General features: G+C 46.9%; 1 protein-coding gene across 2 annotated transcripts in view; it reads left to right on the top strand.

Annotated features, from left to right (window-relative positions):
- ASAP1 (ArfGAP with SH3 domain, ankyrin repeat and PH domain 1) overlaps window positions 1-21,378 on the top strand; it is a 259,462-nt gene that overhangs the window by 197,351 nt on the left and 40,733 nt on the right. For both annotated transcript variants that reach the window (XM_015590261.2, XM_015590262.2), the window contains exons 10-14: window positions 3,528-3,628; window positions 5,175-5,244; window positions 14,262-14,349; window positions 16,268-16,316; window positions 21,155-21,318. In XM_015590261.2, the coding sequence (XP_015445747.1) occupies window positions 3,528-3,628; window positions 5,175-5,244; window positions 14,262-14,349; window positions 16,268-16,316; window positions 21,155-21,318 (472 nt within the window). The remainder of the gene's footprint in view (window positions 1-3,527; window positions 3,629-5,174; window positions 5,245-14,261; window positions 14,350-16,267; window positions 16,317-21,154; window positions 21,319-21,378) is intronic.

The following is a 21,378-nucleotide window of genomic DNA, read 5'->3' as shown; positions in this document are numbered from 1 at the left end:
TAGAGCTTTTTGTTTGAGTCTCTTTTAATAGCCCATCGTGATATGGTTTGCAAGATGACAGATTCTGCATTTTGCTCATGTCAGTCTGGCACATTGCCAGACACCCAAAAGTACTCAGTAAATATTTAGTAAGATGAAACAGAGGACCCCTTTGCCTGCTCCATTCATACCTGACATTAGAGACTGGAAGCTTCTCTAATAGAGGTTTAGTATTTAGATTGGATGCCAGAAACATTTACAACCCCATTAAACCAATGAGTGTGTAATCGCTTGCAGTTTAAAAAGATTTGAGATTTTACTCTTTAATAATGTGTTTTATATGTTAATAAGGTTTTCTAATAAGGAAGTCAGCTAATTTGTGCTGCTAATAAAGAATAGGATATTGAACTAAAAAGTAATACCATAATTTCCTTCTATAGCTTACATTTCTTGGCTCACATCAATTTCCCCAGGGTTTTAAGCTCATTGTTTAAGTTTAGTTTTCTATTTTTTGCCCGAATGAGTTTTTTATTAGCATTCCTTTCCTGAATACATGTTGATTTTTATTATGGTCTCAAAGGATCCAGGACCTATTTCATTCCTTCAATTTTTATTTTGTTTTTTTGTTGTTGTTATTGTTTTTAATTATTATTACTGTTAACAATTCTCCAAGATTTACTTTCTTGAAAATCTTTTTTCATTTATCTGGAGTGCCCTGCAAAGCAAGCTGAATGACCATCATTTCTCAAAGGGCAGAGATAATAATTTGTATGACTTTCTTAAGCCGTAAAATTCATTAGTAATTAATTTAGGGTTGTTGGTGCTAGACTTCTACTCAGTTTAATGGTATAGGCTTCTGGGGTCAACGCCTAGAGTTCAGCCACCTTTAAAAGCATATTTGTACCAGAGGGGAGGAGGGAGGTAGACGGGGTAAAAGGGGTCAAATATGTGGTGACAGAAGGAATCTAACTGTGGGAGGTGAACACACATGCAGTATGTATATGCCTTACTATTGAATTGTGCACCTGAAACTTAATGGATTTTGTTAACCAATATCACCATAAAAATAATGATAATCAATAAAAAAACAAATAAATAAAATAAAAGCATATTTGCCTGATGTAAAGCAAGGCCCATGCAATCTGTTATGCAGAAGTTTGTTATATAGTAATAAATATATGTAAGGAATGTCTTAATGATAAGTTTACAGAACCTAATAGTTTTCATAAGTTATCAACTTCCAAATTCTGGTTAAAAAAATATATCTACTTATATTTTTAGGATGTAGGCTTTTATTTTAAAGGTTAGCAAATGGATTAAAGATAGAGAAGCATGATTTTAAAGCATTCAGACAGACTAGGAATTACGAGGGCAGATGAAGAGAAGTTTAGTTTGATGAAAAGGTTTCCCAGGGAGAGAATTAGTCTTTGAATAAGAATTGATATCCAGGAAGATTTTGGATTTTGTCGTTAATGTTTTGGGGGGCGGGGGGAGGGTATACACATGGCAGAGATGCCTGGGTCCAAATCCGTAGCCGAGTAATTGTCATGCGGTTCGTTGAGTTAGAGCAGGCAGCCCCGTGGATTTATGCCACCTCTCCTTTTGTCCCATGCCTCAATTCTCTGCCGCCCGATCTAATTTTTCGTCCATATTGTTCTTTATTAGTGTTATGGGCACATTGCTGCCTCTTTCAAAAAAACCATGTTATGTCACTACTGTTTTATGGTGGACTCTCACCAGAGGCACTGGTAGAAGAAGGTGGCTGTTTGCCTATCTGATATGTAGAGATCAGTACCCCCCATCATCCAGAAAACATGAAAGCATGTATCGGGGAGACAGAGTGAGCCAACGTACTGTGGAGGTCAAGGCTGTGGGCCCTGATTTGTTTCAGCTGGAGGAAACCTGGCCGGTTAAAGACGGAAATGACTCAGGGCAAGAGAGTGACGAGAGCTTGTAGCCTCTTTAGTATGAGTCGACTTGCCTGTCAAGTGTACAGTCAGCTCTCCCTCGCCTACACGAGGGAGCAGGCAGTGTGTGGTCAGAGGGTGAGCATCCACCTCAGAGACGGGGGTTTCGTTTCACTGCCATCCTCGGCACCTTCATGGGACCTGGCTGGTAAGTGTTCAGGACGTGCCTTTTGAGCACAGAACCCATCACGTGTAGAACAGCCTCACAAAGGGGCATCGTCCTACCTGCAGGCCAGAACGAGGCCGTCCTGACTGCGTGCTGTTCACCAGCCATCAGTAAGTAATCAGTGGCCGATTCAGCTTCCTGCATCATCACCATCACGTTTCAAGTGTTGTTTAAGAACTGGATATTTTTATTAAGTTCCCTTCACTTGGAAAAATGAAACCAAAAAAAATCTTCCTAAACGTTGTGGCTCTTCTTAGATTTTCTAAGTAATTCACTTTGGATTTCCCCGGAGTGTTGGTTCCCGGTGCGCACACTGGAGATGTGTCAACCATTTTATCTTGGGGAGCTATGAACCTCATGTCCTCCCACTTAGCCTTTTTCTGTTCTCACTCAAATGACCTGAAATAAAACTGGGTAAATATAAAGATATTTTATTGTCCAAAAGTTTATCATGATAGTAGAGGCGCGCGCGTGCGTGTGTGTGTGTCCTGGTGTTAAATATCTCTACAATGATGTTTTCTCTGTGTTATAAAAAAATGCTTAAATTATGAACAATGAGACCGTCAATGAAATTAACTCTGTTTTCAAATGTTCTGCCTTTTTTCTCTGTCGCTTTTGCCCTTCCTGATCGAAGTCTAGGAGAGTAAGTCAACACCTTTCGTGAGAATGTACTGTCCTCCTTCCATCCTTGCACAGTCAGCATTACTAAAGTTTGTTTTTTACGTGTTCACGGTAACAGCTGTGTCTAGTGGCTCAGTCTTTACAAGCAGCGGTGACGTGCCAGTGGGGTGCAAATGTGAAACCCCGCTTGTTTGCATCCGTCTTGCTCTGTTGACCCTTGTCACCCTTTCCATTACATGATACCCTTTTCACCGCAATAGAGTCATCTTTTAAATTAAAAGCATGGTTACAGGTATATTTTACAGAGGGCCGGTTAGTTACAAAACTAGAATCTTGTAAGAGCTCTTCACACCTCGCTTAGAGATGCACTTTTCGTCGCGGGCACTCGCAGAATGTGTGAAGGGAGGGAGGTGCACTTGAGAGACAGGCACGTTCAGGTTGCATGAGCTTGTTTCGTGGTCCACTTCGTTTTCCCAGCCCTTCCTGTGCTTGCTTCTGCTGCCCGTGTAAACTGGTTTAGTCATAGAGTGGTCTTGAAGTAGAACTGGGTTCTGAACTAGGGGTACGAGGCCTGGACCCCGGGCCCCAGCTCTGCCTCAGATCTGCTCGTACCTCTGGCGACTGCTTCTCTGCCCAGCTTTCTCCTCCGAAATAAAGGCGAGGACCTGACAGCTCTCAAAGTCCCATCATTCTCTGAGCCCCAAACCAATGGGCAAAGGCTCAGTGGCAGAACAGAGTCAAGGACTTGAGAACTGTCTCCAGCACCTGTCTGATCCGTGGTTTCGCTTTTCTAGGATTCCCAGAGCCGGCAAGGGGGGTACAGCATGCACCAGCTCCAGGGCAACAAGGAGTATGGCAGCGAGAAGAAGGGGTACCTGCTGAAGAAAAGCGATGGGTACGTACAAGCCCGTCCAAAGTCCCTGTGTGCGCCTGGCGCCCAGCCTGGGGGCTAGTAACCTGGGAACTTCTTCCTGCCCCTCAGACCGGAAACACACTGACACGTTTCCCAATGCACTAACTTCAGACCTTTGCACACTGATTTTCCTCGGGTAAGTCTGAGATTTGACCTACTGACTTTAGAAGAAGTGGTAATTGTGTCATGGTCCCTAAGTGACACCTGTGACTTGTGACATGCAATTTTAGAAAGGCAGGAACTCAGTGGAACATGAAGCAAGCAGATGGCTCACTGACTTCATGCTCTCCCACCTCTCTGCTTGTATTTGTTGTAGCTTTCTCTCCCTGGGGGGCCCGCCTGGCCACCCAGACCCCAACCTTGGAAGTTGACCTTGACTCCTCTTTCTTCCTCCATCACAGCCAATAGAACAGCCCCTTCTATTTCTAATAAGAAATAATACATTTCCTGCCATCTCTCTGCCCTGCCTTGGGATGAGCCTCTGCCATCTCCGCCGGACTATTTCAGTAGCCGAAGTGGTCTCTGTGACACGCTTCCCCTTGTCCAGTTCATCTCTGCACAGCACTCGGAGTAGCCTTTTAAAAAACGGAAAGCACACCAGGTCACTCGCACACCTGAAACGTTCAGCGACACCCCTCGCATGCGGGCTCTCCCCCCGCCTTTCTCTGCAGCCTCATCCTGTGCCATTTGTCCCCTGGTCCTGCCACACTGGCCACCTTTCTGTTGCTTGAACGAATGATCCTGCTTCGTAATAAGTGCATTAGTAGAATTGTGATTACTCACTTGACTAATTCTCATCCTTTTTTAAAAGAAAGCTTCTGTTTTCTGATTGCTCGTGGGTATGTGCTCCTTACACCCATCCGAGGGGCATACATTTTTTGTTTCGTTTTAGTTTGTTTGTGAAAATTGCCACTATTTCTCCCATAAATTTCTGGGGTCGCTGTCAGTTGTACTCATCATTCTACTCGTGCATTCAGCAAATACCTTATGGGAGCCATGCTGTGCGTCAGGCGCTGTGGTCAGTCCTGGGAACGACGCTGACAAAAGAAAGTCCCACCCATTTATAACTTACTTTCTGAGGAGAGAGCCAGACAGTAAAGCGGGAAATGTGTAGAGGTAGATGGTAGCAAGTTTGTGGGAAAAGGTAAAGCAAGGCCGGGGATGCAGGGCGTGTGGGGTGCTTCTTGCTGCCGTAGGGGGTAGCTGGGGAGGACTCGGTGGATATTTACTCTGTAGCACGAACATGGCTAATGCGTTTGTTCATTCTGCTCTTAGATTTCTGCTGTTTCTCTCGTTTCCCATTTTCACTATCAAAAACAGTGCTATCATGAGCACCCCTGTACATGCCTACTAGTCTGACTTACCTTCCACCTGGGATAATAAAAGGCAACCGCATGTTCTGGTGTGTGTGACTTTTTTGGTTGGGGGTCGTTTTGTTTTGTCGCGATTATTCCACATACCGCTGTGGAACTGCATGTCCCAGAGCGAGCCAGATGCCGCATCAGCTTGTGTTTGCCTTGGTTTTCAGGATCCGAAAAGTGTGGCAGAGAAGGAAGTGTGCTGTCAAGAATGGGATTCTGACCATCTCACACGCCACAGTAAGTGTGTCTGGTAATTTGTGCTGCGCCGGCTGTGCCTTTTGAGCAAACACACGACGTCACCTGCGCTGAGATTCTCTGTGTTTATGTGCGCACTCGGGTCAGACGGTCCCGGGTATTCCTTTCCAGAAGAAACTGGGCATGTCCTGTGGCGTCCTGCCTCTCTCGGTCGCTCCACTACAACTTTCTGTCCTTTGTCCCCTCAAATCAAATCAGGTATTCTTTTATAATCTTGCCTTTGGGGAGGTATTATTGGTCTAAAGTTTTCTGAATTCTCAAAGTGACGGAAGGGTGTTTTTTGCATGAAAAAGTAAAGTAGGAAGTAAAACAGTACACGTAAAATAGGTTCAATCTTTTTTTATAGTTACTGTTTATTTATACTACTCAAAAAGTCCATCCTTGTGTTAAAGGGTTAAATGTACATAAAACAGCAAAATAGTAAAACTGTCTCGATTATGACTCCCCTATTTTTAGTAATAAAGGCAATTTAATAGAAAGTAGGAAGTAAGCTATTAACACATATTCTCTTTCTCTTTAGATTGTCAGTGTGCATATATATACATTACTTACTTCTAGTTGATACCTATGACATATCTAGAATTTTTATTTTTGTATCACCCATTTCCAGCTAAAAGTCCTATATTGACAAAACCTATAAACTTGTCAAAAAAGGTTCCGACTTGGTGGCCGTCAAAGAGATGCACAGTAAAACCAGTAATTCCGACTCCGCCCTTTTAGAACTAGCAAGAAATATTTTTTCATTTTCAAAAATGCAAAGATTATCATGCGCAATGTATCAAGTGGGAATAGGAACGCAGAGAGAGAACGCAGAGCAGTCCAGGCGTCTTTACAAAGGCGTGTAGCTCAACCCAGGTCTCCCAGCTGGGAGAAGCAGCTCCCGAGTGAACTTCAGCATCGCACCAAGTGAGGTCCAAGCTGTGCTACGCTGGTGATTGCTAACAGGATGGTAGAAACGAGCGGTGAGCATTTATCACACTGGCAGTTTTTCATTATTCACAGTCAAGGTTAGGGTTTCCTCTGCTGGGGAGGAGAGAAAGTACCACTTAAGAGGCTCTTCTTCCTGCCAAACACTTAATAAAATTTATTTTATTTAATCCTCCCTGCAAACCATGGCAAACCTTCATCTTACAGATGAAGAAACCAAGCCACAAAGAACCCCATTGCCTTATTAGACTGTACGCTCCCCAGGACTTAGCGGGTCCCGCTCGTCTTTCTTCCTTTGACCCCTTCACACACCTTGACACACTAAAGGTGGTCAGTGCACACCTGTGGCCAGGCCCTTCCTGCTAGATGACTGCATCTAAGAAACTGTTGGCCTTTATGGAACTTGAGGAGTTACGTTGTCTCATCAGTTAAGAGTGGTTGTTGCTGTGAGTGTCACCTCATTGAGTGGCACTGGCCAGATTTGTGCCTAAGAGGTTGAATTTCAGAGTCTGCAGCGCCTGCCACTGGGGATAGGCCACCAGACACATGTCTGCGTTGCCACATTCTTTAGCACAGTAGAGAGGGCATCATGTTCCTTATGGTAAGGAGACCGGAGACTCAGAAGCCTAAAGTGCTCGTTCATGGCTCTGTCAGTGGATGTCTGGGCCTAGACTCCAACCCAGGTCTGATTGCCTCCAAAATTATCTCTTTTCTCCATTCTACCGTGTACCTTACGGGATGAGTAAATTACCTTTGTAAATTAACAGAATATTGCGTTGCTCCAGGCGAACCAGTTCCCAAAGGAAACTGGGTGTTTTGTGACAGCCTCTCATGCAGGCTTCAGAGACCAGCAGGCTTTGCCCCCTGGATTCTTTCTTTTGGCGAATCCTCTGGAATCACAAGGTGTCACGGTGCTAACGCTGCGTAGGATTTCAGGGACTGCCGTATAAGCCTCTCCTGCTTGCATGCTGAGCAGAGAGTAGAGGAAACTCTTGTGAGAAACTTGTTTCTTAGATGAAGAAAGGAACATGAAATCGAAGAGTTAAAACGTAAAAGAGGTGGCAGATCAAAAGCACTGACCTCGCAGCTCAGGAGGGAAGACTGAGGTTCATACACCTGGCCTTGGTGGCCTGGAACAGTGCGTGCCGTTCTGTGGTTTCTAGAGCAACTCTGTAATTCTAGCAGAAAAATGAGGAGAGTAAAAACCTCGTTAATTTAGAGCCCACCAATTCAGAAAGTGCACCCATTTGGTTACAGGGTAAAAAGACTAAAGAAAATTCTCATTTTTACAAATGTGAAGGTATAAAACAAATGACCTGCAGTCGAAAATCAGCCAGTTTTCATGTTACTCCCCACGCCACCCTCCCTGATACAAGAAATAATGGATTCCTTAAAAATGGTTTCCATTTACCTAACGTTCTGTTCGCTGTGACCTTAAGGCAAAGTCACTCAGCCTTTTTGTGCCTGGCTGTCCTCATCTGTCTCATGGAGGTGATAACGGTGGTAGTTGCTGTTAGGGTGGTTGTGAGGATTAAACGAGTGAGTGGATGCGAAACCCTTAGAGCAGAGCCTGCTGTGCCTGCTGCCGTGCTGTGTGATTGGGGACGTGGCGGTCCTGCCCGCATCGTGCTGTGTGATTGGGGACGTGGCGGTCCTGCCCGCATCTTCATTAACTGCTGTTCGTACGCCAGGGTAATAGAAACCTGTTATAAGTTTTTGCCTCAACAATTCACTGTTGATAAAACGTAATGAGAATACTTTCTAAAAAACATAGTCCCTGTAGCTCAGATGTTTTATCATCAAATTAATGTATTTTGTGCAATTGTTCTAGGAAGTTTGGGGGTTTTAAGTTCCTATTGGGGAACAAGGCATGGATTAAAGTGGTTAGTACAGTTAAATAGGAAATGTGAATTTAAAAGTTCTTCCCGTACTACCTAAACTCTATATACTGGCAAACAGTAGGCACTCAATAAGTGTTTGCAGAAATGACTAAATGAAGGAGTATCCAGCACATTCCCCAAATGCAGTCACATCATCACCACACTCCTCATCAGGATCCCTGATAATCTCTTTTCTTTTTTCTGTTTGCATTACAACATTGTTTAATGTTGATTTTAGATTGGAACATAACTCTCAAAAGTAAAGTGACAAGTTCCTTACTGCAATAAGATTGTCAAGGAAATCTCCATTTTCAAATACATCTTTCTTAACACATATACCTATTCTACCAACTGGAAATCAATCCTGTGGTTAAAATGATTGAGAGGTTTAATAGAATTTGTAGTCATTCACACTCTAGCATGAATTATTTCAGTTAGATAATTAGCTCCTCCTTCCTAAACTGTCTGAAGGGTCACCAGAGGGATAGGGGAGCTTTCATCATGGCCAATAATAATTTTGGAACATGTCAAGAATGGGTGGGATTTCTCAGCCGGAATATGATCTCCAGGGAAATGAGGAACTGGCCATTCAAGGGCAGAAAGAATTAGAGAAGAAGAAAGATGTTTCCACTTAACTTTATAGATGTCCCAAGAGCAAAGCTCTGGGCCTTTTACTTTCTGTAAAACAATGGCCAGTTTACTTTCACCTTCCTGACCCTTGGTTTCCTCATCTGAAAAGCGGGCACAGTATCAATACCTAGCTTACAAGAATTAAACAATGACGTTTTTATAAAGTACCTAGCCGTTTAGGTCCCCAGTAGACGAAAACTGTTCCCTTGCCCCAAGTAAACCGAAATGCTTTCCAAGCCAGTAGTTGTAACGCACAAAAATTTTGGAGTGAAGCTCTCTCTGAGTGGCCTGCGATCGGCCTGTACCGACCTCATCTCTTGCAGTGAGTTAGCGTGATTATTGATTGCTTGCCTAATATGTGTCCCTCTGGGGCACAGGTGTCTCAGTAAACCTTTATTGAGGGACAGTGAAATGACCATATCTGAGAACACGGTTCCAAGCGCTAGCGGAGGGAGCGACGAGGGCTTCGTTATTTCTTCTTCACCCCCTTCGACGCCGCAGGCCCAGGCTGGCCGGGTCGGCTCACTTCCCAGGAAATGGACGATGTCCATTCTTTGCTTGTGCAGCCCAGCGTTTCAGCGGGAGGACGGGGGAATCTCCCTTTCTGGGTACCGATTCCAGCAGCAGATGTTCTCTGCCAGCAGAGAAGTGTCCCCGCGCCAACGGCTTTACGCCCCCAGTGAGAACACCTCATGCTGGTGGCAACGAGCCGCCGGAGGACAGACGCAGAGAGAGGGCACAGTTGACGCGTCCTGTTTCCGCGTGCGCGTCTGCTTACATTTCGGTGACTCACAGCCGAGCGGCCACTTTCTGTTTGGGGTGGCCGGGCATCGTTATGTCCGAAGGGTCATGTCTTTGTCACTTCTCTTCATGGAACATGTCCAGACCTTCCTCAGTTGAAGCATTCTCAAAAACCAAAGCATGAGACTAGGTCTACCGTGCCTGTGTGCGTGCCTGCGTGTGCGTGCGTGCTTGTGTGTGCCTGCGTGTGCCTGTGTGCGCGCGTGTGTGTAAGGTGAATGTATCTGTATATTGTTAATTGAAAAACAGCAATTTGCCCAACAATATATACAAGTGGATCCAACCCATTATTTTTTGAAAAGACATTTTGCACACGCACATACACACACACACACACTCCTTGTTAAAATCAAGGCATGAGCAGTGATCGTCCCTGGGTGTAAAAGTGGGATTAACAAGTCACATTCAGCCTCTTCTTTGCATTCTTGGTCTCCTAGAGTTTCTTCAACGAATGTGCGTTACTTTAATGAAAAGTAAAATCTGTACAAGGACAGGCCTGAGACATTCAGGGAACAGAGCCCCCAAATCTTCATTTTTGAAAGGCGTCCGGATGCAAAAGCACCTGTAGCTTCTGAAAGAGGTCGCGCCAGCAGAGCCTGCAGGGACAGCGTGGCCCTCCCTCCACGCACATTCGGAATGCTGGCCCGGGCGACGCACGTATCCACCCAGGTCACTCTCTCTTCTCAGCTGTGTCTCGGGTCCGCGGCCCCCACACCACGGCCACAGCTTTGGTTCAGGCCCCCTCACTGCTCATCGTCTCCCTCTCTCGTCCCTGCCACCATCCAGTCCCCTGAAAGCACACCCATGGGTCACTCTCTGATGAACTCTCATCAGTAGGTTTTCAGAGCTCCTGGGACAGGAGTGTGAATTCTTAGTGCCACATACGGTGTCTCTCCTGCCTCCCCATCAGCATCACCTACCGCCCTTGTCCCTTCCACCCCCACCCAGGTGCCTGCACCTGCCCCTCGCTCTGCCTGCTCATCTGCCTTGCTCCTCCCCCCCGCAGTGCTCACTCTGAGTCGATGCTGCCTGTGGAGTCTGTCAAGGCCCTCAGTGCACTTGTGAGCTCAGGCCCAGGCCCCCAGCCACTGGGCCTGTTCTGGGCCCGTGGTCGGGTCTGTTTCCCACGGCTGCTTGATGGCACGGATGGCGTGTTTTTGACGTGTGCTTAGAATGTGTAGAGACTTAATAGCTATCTTGTCAAATAAATGAGTAGATATTTCAAGTAGGCCCCCAGAGTTTCTCTTTTCATTAATTGTAAAGTAAGTAATTGGAGGAGAACCAAAAGACCCCGGAAGATATTAAAACAGAATTTAACCTTTGGCACCTTCACTCTCTCTGTTTCTGACCTGCGCTCTTAGATGTTCTCACCCGCTGGGCCTTGGCCGACCCTAGGCTGTCGCATGGCAGTCTGTCCAGGCCTTCACCGCATGGTGGAAACAGAGGGACCAGGCTTTGGTCACTCACCTGGGTCTAGTTCCAGGCTCTGCCGTTTCCTCACTGGGAGGTTTTAGGAACGTTAGTTAACCTCTCTGTTCCTGTCTCTTCATCTTAGTTAGTGGAAGAAACTAGAAAGACCCCCCTCGAGTAGTACGTGAGGCAGTATGTGTGACACGCCTGGACTGCACTTGTTCATTTGATAAACATTTATGTGTTGAGTGCCTGCTGTATGCCAGGCGCATTTTAGCGCAAAAAACTGAAAAATGTGTGCTTTTCGTGGGGAGAAAGCAAGCGAATGAGGAGCAATGAGAGCCTGAAAGACAGTCCAGCAGGGCAGGAGGGAGAGTGGGCAGCCAGGAAATGCCCTCTCCGGAGGAGCTGATTGTGAGAGACAGGTAGGGAGGGATGGAGCGGTCAGGGGGATGCCAGAGGTCAGGCACAATGAGTGAGTGAGTGAGTGTGTGTGTTTGTGTGTGTGTGTGCGCGTGTGTGCACGTGTGCGCGCGCGCGCGCGGCAGCGGGGCGGGGGGAGGGGGGGTGCGGAGTGGACAGTGCCCTCCACCGCCCAGCAGAGGGAGCAGCAGACACATTGGCTGGACCTGGAGTCAGAATGAGCCGGGAGGTCCCGGTGTAGATTTTTCTTCTCAGTGTGGTAGGACTCATCAACAGGAAGGACTCAATAAATACGTGTTTCCTTGGGGTTTGGTTTTTCTTTTTTCTTTCCTGTACTTAAACAATGTGAAAGCTTTTTCTAAACTTCCATGGCGATGTAGCTGCAGGCAAGTCATTTAGCCTTACTGTGTGTTTTAGTGTGCTGAAGCACCAGGAAGATTATACCTTCTTTAATCAATATACCTATAAATTAGTACTCGATTTCAAGAAAGGACTTTAAAATTTTGTAAAATTAAGTAAATCTGAAATTACTGTTTTTACTATAGTGATTCTTGAGCCTTCTGGTGCCTCGGTCTGGGGACTTTGGTTGGGAGTACTACTCCAACTTTTTGTGTTCCTGGCTTGGTATTGGCTGTGTTTGCTGTGACAAGATGCATCAGTGTCAAGTGCAGTTCATGTTGGTGCAGCTAAGTCAGTCCTGTGGGCTTGACTTCAAGGGAGCACATATCGTATGTCATCCTCACTGAAGCTGTGGGTCAGCCGTGGAATGACAGACTATATAACATCCTGTCATCAGAATCTTTCTGGTAATACGCTTTGAAGTAGTCCATGCTTAGGAATGAGAGGCGACTGGTGCTGTTGCATTCTCCTGAATCAATTAATACTGAACTTGACTATTTTTTTCCTGTTTTAAAATTTGTATCTATTCTGTGTTATATTGATTGTATCTATTGGCAAGGTTCAGAAACACTGGACTAACATAGATTTGGGGAGAAAAAGGAATCATCTCGTTAACCCTCTGCCACATTCAAATGTGGATGGTATCTAAAAATTCTTAACTTTTTTCTCTGCTTAGGTTAAGAAACTTGAAACTTCTCATTATACATAATCAACTGAAGCTTGGGAGTTCTCCCTTACGTCTGGCTCAGATCTTCTACAATTTGGGTGCCTTTCTTCTTCGTCTGTGCAAATGGCAAACAGCTGCCACCCTTCCCCTATAGCAACCCTTCGTGTACTTGAAGATGGTCGTTAAGTACTCCCCAGCCTTCTCTCCTCTGGACTAAATAGCGTCTGTAGCCCATCTTTAAAGTTCCTCTTTTCTAGTCCTTTAATCATCTCTCGATCTTCCCCAAGCTTTTCTGCATCCTTCTTTAAATGTGGATGCCGAATTGGAACGTAGTATTCTCCCGAGAGTCCGTTAACTGGGATCGCTACCTTTCAGGCTGTCGGATGTCACTGTCATTCGTATGGGAAATCCAGTGGTTCTTATCAACGTCCCAAAAGAGGAGCTGAGCTGCAGGACGGAGAGTTGCTTCTCCAGTGGCCGGGGCTTAGGTCTCTGGTGCAGCTGCTGGTTTGGAGTCTGAGGCTTTCAGCAGCCCAAACTCCAGGTCTGTTAGAAGAAAAATGTCCATCCCCCGGCCTCACGCCTCCCGGTCTGGATCAGGTGACCGGCTCCATAGTGCAGGACTCCTTGCCCAGGCACTGTTGCCACGTGGGCGGAAGTCACCTGCACGGGCCTTTGCTCCTGGTTTCCATGTCTAAGCCACACGTTCGTGCAGGGGACATGAACTCCCCCGGGCCTCTCGCTTCCTCCCCGCAGACAGCTCGCTTTGGAACAGATAGACACAGGACAGGGGCCTTGTTTTCAGTATCTAGTCTCATTCAAACCACACGGGGAAGAAGATCCTGAAAACTGTCCGCAGATCACAGGAAGGTGGACAGAATTAAGTGTCCGTTCCCATCATCAAGACCAAGAGGGGCGGCCATTGCCATTGTCTTAATCACATGTCATTGCTGCTGTTCTGAGTTTCGGCTACTCACTGTTGTGACCTCTTCCTACCTCCTCCACCTCTGTTTTCCCTAAAAACTTAAGTTGCTTGTGTGGAAATGCTCCAGGCTCGGGGGTTTTGAGAATCACAATTGGCAGTTGGGCAGACAGCCCTACCAAAGAGTTCCAGGGCTCGCTGCAGCCCAGCGCAGCCCAGGCAGCCAGGCGTCCCACTCCATGGTCAGCTCCCGCGGGAAGCAGACATGCTGGCGTCAGCTATTGGCCAGTGTGTGACCTTGGACAAATGCAGGCAGGAGGGCAAAAAAGAGTTTTGACTACGTGGCAAGACTCCATTTAGTCAAAGCCTAATTCAGCATGACTATCTAGATACTACAGGGTCCATATAAATTATATGTGTGACCAAGTGATTTGCTGATGAGTAATGTGAAATCCTGGCTACATTTTCTCTCTCTAGATTTGGGGGCTCATTAAGCTACATCTGGAGGCTGGTAATTGTCCTTATACTTTTGAGAGAAGTAATGTACATTTCTACTGTAATCAAAACTTGTGGTTATCTTGGACATCAGGTTTGGGATGATTGGGTACTGGGGTCCTTCTGAATGAATGAATGAAATAACTTCGTGCTTGGATATGTGTGCGTCCCAGAAGGTATATTTCCATGGACCACGCCCACTCTTCATTGAAAGGCGGATTTTCCTGGTTCCATTCTGATTAATCACCGGGATATTTATGCACAGTTAAAAGACATTTAGTAGGCCACCCAAAATTTTTTCTTTAATGAGATTCAGAACCCTAATGGACGAAATAAGGCTTTATCAAATTATTGCCTGGATCTACCGCCGCCCCGCCCCCCCAGGGCGCTGCCGCCGCAGGCGAGAGGAGCCGCTGGTAACACCTCCATTTTCTCTTTGTTCCAGTCCAACAGGCAGCCAGCTAAGTTGAACCTTCTCACCTGTCAGGTGAAACCTAATGCCGAGGACAAGAAGTCTTTCGACCTGATCTCACGTGAGTCCTTTTTCTCTCCGAGTCGGTCACGTGTCCCTTCTCTGGGCGTCGAAGCAGCAGTTTCCCAGCAGGTGTGCTGGGGTTCCTGCACTCGCAGCTCTGGGAGGCTCCCCCAGGCCCCTTCATCCGCACGGAGCCCACCAGCTCCGAAGGAGAGCACGACAGTGTCAGGTCCGACGTGTGGTGCCTTAACCTAGACCAGTTCTTGACCGTGGTACATGGCATCACCCCCTCGGAGAGGTTTTTCAAAGTACATTTGCATTTCTCTCCAGAACCTGTAAACGACTGGCATGGGTGTGAGGCCAGGCGTAGGTGTTTTGTCGGAAGGCCCCAGGTGGTCGTCTGGTGTACCTGTGGTTAAGAAGCACTGAGGTAGATTTGGGGACGCAGGTGTGCCGCTGTGCATGTACAGCTGACGTACCCAAAGTTTATCCCCGCAAAATTGGGCTCTTATGGGAAAAATCACCCCCTTGCTTCCAGGGGTAACCGCCTTCAAACTCCATGTGTCGACGACTCCAGGGCTCAGAGCTTCTCTTGTGGTGAGGGCGCATGGTGATCCGCGCACCCCAGCCCATGCCCTGTATTCCCCTAGTCTTCAGAGAGTGGGCGGGGGCTGGAGGTTCCTCTAGGCTGGCTCCCTGCACCTGCATTGGTCCCATGGGTGCACTTACAAGCCTCATTGTAGCTGAGGGGACACCCTTTTGACTCCCACAGGTACGCTGACATCCCATGACAGTGCCCTTCTCTGTTCTCTTTAGGGCCCATGACCAGGCCGAAGGCGCAGGGAGTGGGGGGTACAGCATGGTCAATGCAGAGCACAGAAGTGCCTTCCTGCGCCCTGACATCCTTCTGATGTTACTGTGTGGAGGGAAGCCAAAAATCAGCCCCACCACAAAGACCGAGTTAGCCCTGAGGCTCTGTGTGGAGTCTGAGCTGGGTTCTATAGCATCTATTGGAATTCAGAGTCCTCGTGATTTTTATGACCAAATAACCAGAAATGACCAGATTTCTCAGTTTATTAATGAGAAGTTGAATTTATAGTATGACTTCAAAAAGCCAGGAAACCCATAGGTCATTAACAAGTTATCAGTTAGTGAACGTCTAGTATGTGCCAGGTGCTTTATATGCATTATTGTTCATCCTTACAAAAGCCCCATCAGAGAGGTTCAGTGACTCGCATAGCAGTGAAGCAGGGACCCATCCGTCCGGGGCTCCTGGGCTCTGCTACCCTTCCATGTTCTTGGACGTATACACCATCTCTGGGCATGAGGGGCGTGAGTGCCCAGCCTGGAGCAGCCACACAGCGAGTGGCGGGCTGGTAAGGAAAGGTCAGTTTGACTTGATACGTTGAAGGGTTCTCGTGAATTCTGAACTTTAAAAAAGAGCTTCCCTCGTGTGCACCTGCCCACGTGATGCAGTTCCCACCTGGAGAGCAGCTTGACGATGACGTGCGGGCAGCATTTGAAGCTTCTTCCCTGGGGCAGAGTACGCCGGCTCGTCAGAGCTGCTCCCTGGCTTATGAACCGTTTCTGAAAAGGAAATAATTTTTTAAACACAGTAAAAGGCAAATTGACCATGACAAGTAAAATCCTGAACTGGCAGCTGACATTCTCCCATTTGTCGCGGAGATTCGTCTGACCAGGTAGGACTCATCCTCCTCCCCGCTTTTTTCAGAAGTGCCAGGTGTTCGCATGGGATTTGCCTTTGTTTCATTGTATTCCTCTGGCACTTCAGAAAAAGAATGTTGACAAAGTGAATTCTGTAACTGCTAAGATAAAGTGGTGCAAAAACAAAATAATATTAAAATCCTACTTTCCCTGTGGTTTTTTTTTTTCCCCAGGAACTTCCGGAATTTGCGCTGTACCTGAAGGTATTCTGCTTTCTAAGGTTTCACTTTGTTTTCTTTTTTGTATTGTAGATAATAGGACGTATCACTTTCAGGCAGAAGATGAGCAGGATTATGTAGCGTAAGTAGTTTTGAAATAATGGCCCAGTGCACCCCGTCCTGTGCAGTGTGCCTCGACGTTCTCTTTTTATGACTCGGAGCCACTCTTGGTGGCTCCACATGCCAACTTCTCACCTCCAGGCTGTCACACGTTGCTCTTCTCTCTGTCTGAGGTGTCCAGGACACTCCGGTGCCCCCTTCACGATCCTGCTCAAGCCTCAGCACGCTGGGGCTTTGCTCCCTCCTCTCACCCCCGCGGCCTCTTCACACCCCTGGGGTCCCTCCCCCAGTTCACTGGGAGCCCTCTAGAGACCAAGGGCTTGCTGAGGCAGGGGCCGCGCCTTCATCATCGCCTGCACTTAGGCGGGGCTTACCCAGTGTTCGGTGGCCAAATGCATGAGCCAGGCTACCTGGACTCCTGTGTCATTGTGACAGAAGCAGGGAGCGGGAAGGACTGGGTTTGGTGTCACACTCCCCTGGAGGGTCGAACCCTCTCCTCACCTGATCAGGTGCGCAGCCTCAGGCAGCCCCCTTTCGTAATGTCATCCCTGGTCCTGAGCCTTCTTCATTCCCTCTTCCTGCCAGGACTGAAAAAGGCAGCGCGTGACCATTACCTTTTCAGAGGCGTGAGAGAGGGGACGTTTGTGTTAAAGCTGGCAGCTGAACCTTTTTGTAGTGTTCAGATTTTTAAGTTTCTGTCCCGTCAGTGACGCACCATAAATTTTTTCCTTTCTAGTTTCTGTAGAGCGACAAGATTCTGCTGACACCCTTCTTCCTTACACTCACCCCTTTCTCTTTCTCTTCCTCTGGGGAATTTTACTCATTCCCCATCTCTGGGGAGAAATGATGGGGATCAGGAAGAGAGTACGAAATGGGTAGAAAGGAGGTAGAGTTGGGAGAAACAGCAAAAGAGCCGAGGGGAGAGAAAGAAAGAGAGACGAAGGGAGGAGAGGAGGAAGGCCTCCTGGCCATTCATTCATCTGAATATTTCAGGAATGCGGACTGTGGGCGGAGAACCGTGTAAAGCATGGAGAATACAGCGTGCGGGTGGACGGAGCCCCTGCCCGAAGGCACTCAGGTGTCAGTGCAGGGACAGAGGGCGCGGGTGCACACCCTCTTGGGTTCTTGGGGTGCTGCTCAGAGATGACTTCCGAGAGGAAGGTAGATGCCTGAGCTGGCTCGGGAAGCTGTGGGAGGGTTACAGATACTCCGCGGTCCAGGCGGGAGGTTCTGCTGGCCCAGAAGGAACAGGAAGGAAGAGGAAGGAAGCGACTGGTGGCTGGATGGTGTAGGTGCAGAGTTGGCCAGCTGGAGGGTGACGAGAAACCGGAAAAGAACGGGAAAAGTCATGAGGGCCGGCCTTCCACCCTAGATTCAGAAAGAAGTAATAGTTACCAAAAACAAAAACAAAAAAACCCATAACTTTTGTTACGATCACACTGTGCAAAATGCATGTCATGCCGCCTTATTCTCACAGCCCCAGAAAGTAGGGACCGTTATCCCTGAAAACGGGGAAATTGAGGCACAGTACACTTGTGGTCCCACCCCTGGTCTCCTAGGGGTCTTGTGGTCAGGATGGAGAAGGAAGCCTGCCCTGTACCGTGGCTGTCGGCGCCTGCTGTGAGCCAAGCAGCAGGGCTCACCTGTGTTCCACTGATCTTCCAAACACACCACAAGGTTGGCATAATCACACCCATTTTGCAAGTGATTAAACTCAAAACAAAACCAGAGATGTGTGATTGGAATTCTGGCTCTGGTGCTCGGGCTGTTTCCAGCTTATGACGCTGGCTCCATAAGATGTTCAGCTGTGCGGTTGAGAGCCCAGGGGTCATTGGACAGCAATTCGGAGGTGAGAGAATTGAAGAGTCCAAGCCGCTGCATTTGCCTTGGTTTGGTCGGCATCGCTCGGTTTACTTTTAAGGTCCCCTTTGGAAGGTGGCTGTTAAAGTGCGTGATTCGAGCAGGTCACCGTTCCTGGTTGTGGTGGGTGTTACTGGTTCCCTCTAAAAAAAGGTACAGCGGGCAGTCACAGGTACGGGGCACTCCATGCACAGGTCCCATGAAGAGTTACCTGGACAGAATTCCAAAATGACTTTGAATGTTGCTCCCCCTCCTTATTTCACTCTTCGCTGCTTTGCCCTTCCCGGGAGCCCTAAGCGGGAGGACGGGGAGGTGGTGTATGTGAGGCAAGGAAACATCCGCTCCTGTGTCTCCTGCATCTCAGACCTGGGCCTTTCGTGTTTTATTTACTCTTATGACCTACAGGTAATTCAGTTTGGTCAAAGAGGTCTTGGTTTCCTGCCCACGGGACCACACGCCCTTCACTAAAAGGGTTCTTGGCCCACCCTGCAGTTGTGGCATGTGAGGCACTTGGAATTCTCTCTGGGTACAGGTGGCGATGTGACAAGGGGACTTTGTTCTGAGTGATGTAGGAGGTAATGGCATTCAGCAGCGCAAGCATATTCCCGGGAGGGAGGCCTCATTTCTTCATTTACTTCCAAGTTACGCAGAGGCATTTTCACTGTAACGTTGCTTCTTTCTCGTGTGAAATTGTCTGGTGAAAGAGAATGAAGAAATCGCTTCCCACCGAGGCAGGCGGCAGGCACAGCAGAAGGAGCAGCTGCGTGTTTAGAGTCAGGCCGACAGGATTTCTGGTCCTGGCTCTGCCCATCACTGGCCTCTTGACCTTGGGCAGACCTTCCCACCTCAGTGTGCTTGCCAGTACGATGGGGGTTAGAGACCTCGCTTACAGGATTTTGAGACTTGCGACAAAATGTGTAAAGCTCCCAGCACAGTGCCAACTTTTTTAATCTGTAAACTCAAAGTGACTTTTGAAATACTAAAATACAATTATGCATTATTTCCTATATTTTTGGTATGTCTGTTACTTAAAATAATATTTTTTAATTGTCAGAAATAGTTACTTTGATCCTCCACCCTTTTAAAACGTAGTCATTCCATTCCACCAGATTAGAAGCATTCCTCTAGAAAATTGTCCTTTAAGTATGTACTTTCTGAATATCACGACTGAATATCTCTATTCGCCATGAGCTCTTGAGTAAAGAGGCAAAAACAGCATAATGGGAGGAACTCTGGAAAAAGGGAGTTATCAGAAGTGTTTTTGCATCTCAGTCTGACACCGGTCCAGCTGTGGGACCTTGCCCAAGTCATTTAGCTTCTCAAAGCTTCAGCTCCCTCGTCTGTGAAGTGTTATAGGCACTAACTCAGAGGCTTGTTGGAAGATCATAAATCAAAAATGATAAGTATTTGGCACATAGTAGATACTTGTATTATTAGGTAGGCAAAATATTACAATGCTTAAGGAAAGCAAAGCAGAGACTCTGCTGCTGAAGTGAAAACCTCAGTAATATCGATGCCACTGATAAAGTGCAGTGATGGATTCTGTTGAATCCAGCTTTTTAAACTGTTTTTAACAAAAGTTTCTAGTTTCTAACTTGAGACAAAACAATAGAAAAAATGCTATTTAATTTAAAATGGATTAAGTGACCACTGCACCCCACTCCACCGCCATTCCCAGACTGTTGGTTTCGAGGTGTTGAGTTTTCAGCATCAGAGTGGAAAAGCTGTCTCACAACATGCTGGAGGTGAGCGCCCCCTAGGGTCAAAGGTGCGACTTGCAGGGCACATCCTTCAGGTAGTTTGGTTTGTCTTTCAATTCCCATTGCTGTCTCTCCTAGTTACTCAAAACCTTTTACACATAGTCCTTTGTTTCATATCCATTTGACCCTACAAGGCACACACATAAAAACTAGAGGCTTGGTTCTAGACTTCCGTTTTCTCGGCTGAAGATAGGTGTTAGCTGGCTATGCAGTAGGTAGGAACAAACTGTGGTTTGGAAATGTTTTTCATTTTCTTCTTAAAAAAATAAATTCGACTTCTTTTCTTCATTCATGAAGGAAATACAAGTTCCTGATAGATACAGAAACTTACAGAAAGGCACAGAGTCAAGCAATCCATCTATTATCCATTTTTCCTATAGAAAATCACCCAAGGGCAGCCATTGGTAACATTTTGTGAAATTCCTTCTAGCCTTTTTTTACCCCAGAACAGAAGTACATAATGCACACATACATTTAAACTTGGGGTTACATCATATAATTGTTTTATCTGTTTATTTCACTAAACATTATGTCCTGAGCACTTCCCTAATGTCATACCAAAATTAGTTCAAACTTTAATACCTAGCTAAGTGTTCTACTTTGTGGCTATTCCATGCTTTATTAATCAGAGTATTTAGGTGGTTTTATGCACAGGTTGGTGGCAAAGGATTGTTTTATTTGATACATATTGTGATCTTAATGTATATATGATTTAATAGCCTTCACTTTTCATTTCACGTAATAAAAGTCAGCATGTTTCCACGTTAATATACCTTTTTCGGAAGCTTGCATTTTCGTGGCTGCTAATGCAACATCATATCCATTTTCACTCTTAAGTGCCTCACTGACACGGTCTTCCAGAGAGCGGGCGCCTTTGGCTCATCTCTTCCCCGCCTCCCATCCATTTCTCACCAGTCCTTTCTCATCCTCGCGTTGGGCTGGCCCCTCGCCGCGGCCTCCTCATTCTGACACTCCCTCGATTCTGTCCAGACGGAAGTGCACGTGCCTGAGTATTCGTGCGAGCCCTCCGCGGTGGTGACCTTTACCTCTCTCATCCCTCCCATTTCCTTAAGTGTCTCTTTCCATTAGGTTTAATTTCTTTCATTATTCCTCACTTTATGGCTGTTCAGGGGAAGGGATGTCTCTTTTGGCATTTATGGATGAAAACAGGATTTTTTGCAGTGGAAGGAGGAAACAGTGGCCGTGCTCTTATGTCTCCTTCATCCTGTTTTGACGACAGGTGGATATCAGTGTTGACAAATAGCAAAGAAGAGGCCTTGACCATGGCCTTCCGTGGAGAGCAGAGTGCGGGGGAGAACAGCTTGGAAGATCTGACAAAAGCCATCATCGAGGACGTCCAGCGGCTCCCTGGGAATGACGTCTGCTGTGACTGTGGCTCGTCAGGTATTTGTCTGCAAAGTGAGGCCAACTTGTCAAACTCCCTTCCTCTTCCTGTGGAACCCA

This window comes from Pteropus alecto, unplaced genomic scaffold (assembly GCF_000325575.1).
Source record: "Pteropus alecto unplaced genomic scaffold, ASM32557v1 scaffold105, whole genome shotgun sequence".
NCBI lineage: Eukaryota > Metazoa > Chordata > Mammalia > Chiroptera > Pteropodidae > Pteropus > Pteropus alecto.
Note: the sequence above shows the minus strand (reverse complement) of the source record. Positions and strands in the feature narration are given on the sequence as shown.